This window comes from Daucus carota, chromosome 4, assembly GCF_001625215.2.
Source record: "Daucus carota subsp. sativus chromosome 4, DH1 v3.0, whole genome shotgun sequence".
Classification (NCBI taxonomy): Eukaryota; Viridiplantae; Streptophyta; class Magnoliopsida; order Apiales; family Apiaceae; genus Daucus; species Daucus carota.
The window spans coordinates 48,498,771-48,506,167 of record NC_030384.2 but is presented as its reverse complement, the minus strand read 5'-3'; the positions used below and the strand labels follow the sequence as shown (position 1 = coordinate 48,506,167).

The window sequence follows — 7,397 nt, the reverse complement described above, 5'->3', positions numbered from 1 at the left end:
TGGGTATAATTTGTAATCATACAAGATTTTGGTTTGGTCATGTTGGTTTGGTGATTCACTTTATAACTAAAAATCTGCTACACGTAGAGTTCTCATAGTCTTACATCTCTAAACAGTTTGATATATTACAAGATAAAAATTCCACCATTATTCTCTTAAATATAATTTATAATTAGTCAATAAATAAAAAAAATAAATTTAGTAATATATATTAAATTTAAATTATATATAATAAATTTAAAATTATATAGCCTCCCGTGCTTTGCACGGGTTTAAAGCTAGTATTATTTTTAAAGTGATACTAGTAATTATATTGGTTGATCGAGTTCTACCAGCCGGTTGTTATAATTCACCAGATCTCCTTATTCTGATAATTTTTTTTATCATCAATCAAATCAAAATATTTTGAAATTTCGTCAATGGGATCAGTATATATTTCGATTAAATTCAAAACATGGACTATAAAATTACGAATCCACCCTCTTCTAAATTACACAATCAAGTCCAGTTATTGAAATAAAAGTTGCCTAAAACTTCATTATAAAAAGTGTATATCATAAAATAAAAAGTATTTAAAGCGAAAATAAATTTAATCTCATACGCGTAAATCAGACGCCGCACGCAATAATAAGAAAATCCAGAAATACAATAACGCTACAAATTTATTACCAATCACATACTTTCTCGTTTCTTCGTTTTTCCCAGGCTAGTCACCGTCTTCTATAAAGCATCTCGCCGGACCAACAAGCACGGTGGCGTCAGCGGCGGTGGATGGCAAGATCGAATAAATATGCGTCCCTCAATTTCAACGACATCTACGACAAGAAAAACAACAACCCCACCAAAACCCTAAACAACAACACCACCACCGGCCCAAGCCCATCTCTCAACAAAACCAAGATCACTAATTCCCGTATCCATGGCAACATGCTTGTTCTGACCCGTCCCACACCAAAGCCCATCTCAGCCCAAACCCAAGCCCACACACAGACGCCACCGCCTCAGCAGCCTAAAACTACAGCAGCGCCGGTGAACCCGGATCCGACCCGATTGGTGGAGAATTCGGACTCTATTTCTCTGCGGCCGCTTGGGAGCACAGGTGGATCTGTTGGTGTTTCGAGGTTACCGTTACCTAGGGATTCGTGCTTTGTATCGGGGAAGGTTGAGAAGTTTGTGCCGCCGCATCTGAGGCCGGGGTATATTTGTAAGGAGGAGAAGCCGGTGTCGCCGGGGAAGAGTAGGCAGAGGCAATTGGGGGAGGAAGGGAGTAGGCCGAAATCTGGTGGGGGTGGGGGGTATGATAGGATGAAGAGAGGGAGTGCTGGTCCTGATTTCGTGTTTCGTCCGGGTTCGAGTGGTTATACCAGGCCTAATTCCAGTGGATGATCGTCGTTGTAGGTTTCGGTTTCTATCCCACCTTTTACTCGTGTTGTTGGTTTGATTTACTTGTCATTGCTGCATAAATGTGTGTTTGTGTTGCATCGGTGTTTACGTGCAGTTTGCTTTATTCTAGGGTTGGTTGCGTACAATTGTTGATATGCGGTAATTTTGTGAATCGTGGAGGACTTTTTGTTGATATGGATGTGATTTTGATTGTATGTTGTCTACTTGACGTGTAAGTCTGCTTGGTGTGGATATAGATCTATATCAGTTTAAAGAAACAAAATTTAATTATAGGGGTGATTAGTTTCCGGAGAAGCCGCCTTTAGCAAATATTTATGTAAACCTTTACGTAGATGTTTGAAGGTGGTATGTAGAGTAGTATGTGTATGCATATTTACTTGTTGCATTTGTAGAGGATTCTTTTTTGATATGGATGTGATTTTGATTGTATCTTGTTTACTTGACGTGTTAGTCTGCTTGGTGTGGATATAGATCTATATTAGTTTGAAGAAATAAAATATAGCGTTGTTTAGTTCCCGGAGAAGCCTTCTTTAGCAAATACTCATGTGAACCTTTACGTAGATGTTTTAAGGTGGTATGTAGAGTAGGATGTGCATGCATATTTACTTGTTGCATTCTTGTTATTTGGCAGATTTACTTTTCAGATTTTTGTAAAATTGTGCTTGTTACAGTCAACTAGCCACTAAGAAGCTTTAACCCCCACAATTTGTTTTACCGTCTCACTACAATCATACATCCCACAAATCTTTGACTACACAATTGTTTTAACTACTTATATTAAAATATTATACATCCAATGTTGTCCTGGTGCTCAATTGCAACAAATCTTTGACCATGTGACTTGTTTACTGTCTAATGCCTCTCTACTGAGCGTTTTTGTTAATACTCATTTGCTCCAGATTGATGACCGGGTAATCATAATCTAGACGTAGGTCTAAAGAACGGACTGATTTGATAATAGAAAATGAGGAAAGATGTCATTCCATGCGTCAATTACTATTATGCAACTTTTATTTGGTGATGCGGAACATGAAAAAATAAAATTAGTTGATTATTATTTCTATATGTATTATATCTAACAATAGTTTTTTATAAGGATTTTAGGCAAGTACTAGAACTATTTTCCTTTTATCTATGCTTTTCATTTATTTTAAACAATCAGCAGCAGATTCTTTTGAAGGGTAGTAGGGCTGGAATTGAGGCTTGAGTTTAAGGTCTGATCGAAAGTTTTAGGGTTCCAATAATATTTTGTGGGTTCCACTAGGAATAAGAAATTTAGTTAAGTTTTTTTTTTTTTTTCCCAATCGTACACAGATTACTTGATATAATTTTATTGTTATAATAAACATTTATAAGATAATTTTGTTGTAAGCGTCCTCATTTCACCTTTATCTCTCAATAAAGATACTGGAATGTACTCCTGATTTCTCATTATTTTTTTTACTTTTTACTTATGCTTGTATTTTAAGACCTTAGAAAGATACTTGCATTTGCAATAATTAATATCCTATATTATTAAAAATTTAGCAATCATAGTTTTTTAACCACAACTAATTCAGACAAGTCTATTTCATGTACGTCTTAAAATACATGCAAAGCTCAAAGTGGCAAATATTGTGGATGGAGTAGTATGACTTGTTATACTAAAATTGTCAGCTCCTTTCTGACAAATGTTTTGATCTGGGACGTTTATATAAATCTTAATGATAATATATTTATCTGTTTACACTTGTTCATTTGGTTAACCGAATTTGGTTTTTAGATGCTGCAATAACTCTTCAATATTAAATTCGAAAACTACTAACAATTTATTTGTTTTAATATATAATTATAATGCTTCTATATTATTAATATAACATTAATATAACATGCAATATACTTATAGAATTTTAGAATGAAGGCACCCATCTTGTGCACAGGTGTATACCACAATTCGACAAATAGTCAAGTAAATCATGAATATAAATTTATGTGATAGCAGTATTAATATATGTATGATATTAGTGAGAAAAATTAAAAGGTCCTACCGAGATTTGAACTCGGGTTACTGGATTCAAAGTCCAGTGTCCTGACCACTAGACCATGGGACCTTATATGCATTGTTTTTTCTTAGCCCTCATCTACAGTTGACAAGATATGATAAGACAATTATGTGCATGATTCTTAATGCGATATTTGCAAAAATATAATGATGTCTTGTCATTAGTGTTATGTGGATACACACTTCACTCTGTCTCTTTCTATTTTCTTCGCCGCGTTTCATTTCTGTCTTATTTCTATATCAGACCTGACTGCTTGTCACAAGTAATTCTCCTAACCCCAGCAACAGATCAATCAATTGATTCCCAGACAAGTCAGTTACAACGTCCTATGTTACATCGCCAAATTATTTTCTTCTAAGCACTTGCCTCATTATTTGCCCTGCTTGCCTATATTTTTATTTTAAACATTAACTGAACTACTGCAGTCGATCTCGACCAAATTTATTGGTAAATCTGGCAATTTTATCAGATATCTTCGTTTCTCATTAATTCTTCTTTTATATCCTATTTTCCCAACTTTCTTATAATTGTTGTCGAGTCTTTCCTTGTCAAGTACTACATGTGTAACTCTTTTGATTCGTAGATTTTATAAATTATTTTGTGCTCCTTCTGTTATAGAAACTGTGATGTTGAGATTTTCCATTTGATACAAAAATTGCTATCTTTTAGATGTTCAAAATTTTTAAACAGAAAATAGAGCCCATTGTTGCAAGAAGCTAATTTGGGTAGTAATGTGATTAACAAGATACATTTTTTTGAAACAAGATACATTTAATTAACACGCGAAACATGAATTTCTAATGGGACGGATGGAGTACCTTACATGTCGCTGACTTAATATTATTCAGATTTCTAATATAATATCTAATTTTATTTGTATTTAATTTTTTATAGAGGTATATGTGTATGAAACTATGAATTGGTCATAGGGTATGTCCTTTTATTTTAGAATTTTTTTAAAAATAATTAGCCTTTTAAAATAGGTGTAAACAAGTAGACTATAGATGTGTTTGTATAATACCTGTTAAATCAAGTTTTTAATAAGTAGGGCTGTTAAATTAAGTTCCTATAATTAGGGTCAGGAGATGTGTTTTAATTGAAGTAGAGAATGCGTGTTAAAGTAGATCTTACATTGGGAAGGCCCTTTTACGGGAATATCGACCGAGATATCGACAAACCAAATTTTTTAATGTTTCAGCTTTAATAATACTAGCTTAGCTACTTTAAAGATTTTTATTGTATAATGATTTATAATTATTGTGTCTTTAATATTTATCTTGGAAACTTAAAATTAAATATAATATGGTTATTGGGTTTTTACATATTTAATTATATTTATGAAACTTACTAGAAAAATTAATTTTAATATATTTGATGGGAATCAAATCTTAGACCTTTGTGTAAATTATTATTATTTTTTTCTTTTCTAGTGTTCTATCCAATGGTTCTCATCAATTTGAGTTGGAAATTTCAACGGGTGTGATTAGAAGGGAAAACCAAAAATAAGGGTTAATCGACCAACAAATTAACCTCTATTCGGTTATTATATTGTGGTATAGATTGTATGGATTTGATTCTTAGATGGCACACCGGTTTTGGTATCGATAGTATGGATTTGAATCTTAATGGCTGGCCGGCTGGCCGACATGTCTAACTCCTGTCCTTATATTGAACCTGAGATAGGAATATCTGGTCAAAGTGTTTTCAAATGACCTTTTGTAGTTTAACTGAATTATTTAAAAGCAAGTCCAACATTGTTCTAACAAGTGCCCTATAAATATATTAAAAAGTAGTATAAATATATTAAAAAGTAGTGTCATAGTGATTAAGGACATTATTTTAGTATATGAACTCCAACAACATGATTTATAATTGTGTTTTATTATTAGAATAATAATATATTTGAATTATTATTGGAGGGTACGGAAAAGATGAGAGCAAAGAGATGTGTTGAAATGGAGGGTAGTTTAATATTTCATTGGTATAAATAATTTAGGAAATGCATTGTGGTGCCTTAAAAATAAGGCACTTGTTAGATGTCCTAGTGTTTTAGGGCAACATGAGGACATTGTTGGAGCACTCATTTACTCCAAATGCCTTAAATTTTGGTTTCAGATATCATTTTAGGACATTGTTGGACTTGCTCTAAGCATCCTCATGCTCTTGAGTATCAGTGTATTTGCACTTCTTTTTAAGTATTTAAAACTTGTTTCACTTGTGTGATAGAGGCGGTAATGGGTTTCTGAATTTTAAATTATAATGTAAGGCGTATCATGGCTCTTGAAGAGATGATTAGATGACATGTGACTCTCTCTATTTATATAAACACTAAAAAGACTTGATTAGCATCAAGATAAATTATTTTTTCTTATAAGATTTGTTTCCGGGGTTCGAGGCAAGGTCATGATAGAAAGCAAGTAGACATGTGAACCATGATCGTTTCTAAACAAAAGGATACATCCCTAACTCTTATTAGAACTCGATAAGAGTTTCTTGATGTTAACATGTGCAAGAATAAATGATTGTTTTGTGTGCATATTTAGTTTGAATAATAACATGACAGGTTTATCCTTTGATATGCTAAGTTCTTTTCTCTTGTGTATTTGTTGTATAAACAAAAACAAGTATTCAGAACTTGTTTCTCTTGTGTGATATTGTCGGTAATAGGTTTCTGAATTTTATTGTACGGTGTACTCTAGGCTCATGAAGAGATGAGTAAAATAGGTGGAGTTGAGGGTCCCGACTATATGAGTAGGGACTATATATTAAAAAGACTTGATCAGCATCAAGATCAATTATTTTTTTCTTATAAGGGTTGTTCCCCGGTTTCGAACTTAGAACCCAAGGTCATGATAGAAAGCAAGTAGACATGTGATGACGTGAACCATGATCCTTGCTAACACAAAAGGACACATTCCTAACTCTTATTAGAAGTTGATAAGAGACATATGCAAGAATGAATGTTTTGTGCGCATATTTAGCTGGTAGCTTTTGCATGTTAACAATATATATTTTTTGTTTCTTTACAACAAAAATGGCAGTAAAGTTTGTTCAATTTTTATTTTATTTTTTTCCTTTTTTGGCTAAATGAAAGTTTGTTCAACTTGTTGCAGGTTTCTTAAAGTTGAGCCCCATTTCCAGGAACGAGGTTATAAAAACTTGGTTTTGTGAAATTGATATTTACTTTGAGCTGCTACAATATCAATACCTGAATTTTTATTGAGGAACTTTAGTGTAGCTTTTACATTCTGTGGAAGCGGAAAACTGACAGTTGGGTTGCTCTTTGCTCTACTACAAAAACCCCAGATGACAAATCATTTGTTAAAGTGGTGTTATAGAAGAGTACACTGTAGAGGAGCCTTAAAATGCTCAATGGATGGGTTTGTTGGTTATTGTAAGACAAAAATAATAAGGAACAAACAGTATGTTGACAAAATGTATGATCTTGATTTTCTTAATGTATTGCTCACAAGTATTACAAATGGACTTAGTTTAGTGGTTGCCTTTGTTTTAATTCAATCTCTTTAAATTAAAAATTTAAATAAGCATCGAAAAACATAGTAGTGAATTGTTGTCTGAGTATTTTGGGATGTAGGCGGTCCGGAAGTCTGATTAAATTATTTTAATCTTGAATCGTACCCTCTAATCATTTATTAATTTTTACTTCTTGATTCCTATTGAGAAGTGTTTTAGATTATTATTTCTTCCGCCCCTCTCATTTCTTATCAAATGGGTTGGGCACGGAGGTTAATAATTATGTATAAAATAGTGGAAAAGAGAAAGAAAAGTGGGTGTAGTAGTGGGACCCATTGATTTTTAATGTATAAAAAGGAGATAGTGGAGTAAAAGTAGTGTGAAAAGAAAAGAAAAGTGGAGAATTGGTGGGATCCATTGACTATTTTTGGTAAATTTTGAAATGTAAAGAATTGGATGAGACGCCCCAAAAAAGAA

The 7,397-nt window shown here is 33.0% G+C and overlaps 1 protein-coding gene and 1 non-coding gene across 4 annotated transcripts; one reads left to right on the top strand and one right to left on the bottom strand.

Moving 5' to 3' along the window:
- Positions 1–619: 619 nt before the first annotated feature.
- On the top strand, positions 620–6,947 carry LOC108219340 (uncharacterized). Of its 3 annotated transcripts, none has more exons than XM_064091763.1 (2): positions 620–1,404; positions 6,560–6,947. In XM_064091763.1, the coding sequence occupies exon 1, from the start codon at positions 772–774 to the stop codon at positions 1,384–1,386; it is 615 nt and encodes a 204-aa protein (XP_063947833.1). In that variant the 5' UTR covers positions 620–771; the 3' UTR covers positions 1,387–1,404; positions 6,560–6,947. The 3 variants fall into 3 exon arrangements, with proteins under 3 accessions (XP_063947833.1, XP_017248230.1, XP_017248229.1); XM_017392741.2 differs by having other exon boundaries at positions 621–1,398; XM_017392740.2 differs by having other exon boundaries at positions 625–1,394.
- Positions 3,423–3,494, bottom strand: TRNAQ-UUG (transfer RNA glutamine (anticodon UUG)). The gene has a single exon. It is a non-coding gene; the product is annotated as a tRNA-Gln (tRNA).
- Positions 6,948–7,397: the final 450 nt, after the last annotated feature.

Bases quoted from the DNA above. Each gene is read 5' to 3' on its own strand.
- LOC108219340 (XM_064091763.1), top strand. From the start codon at position 772: ATGGCAAGATCGAATAAATATGCGTCCCTCAATTTCAACGACATCTAC.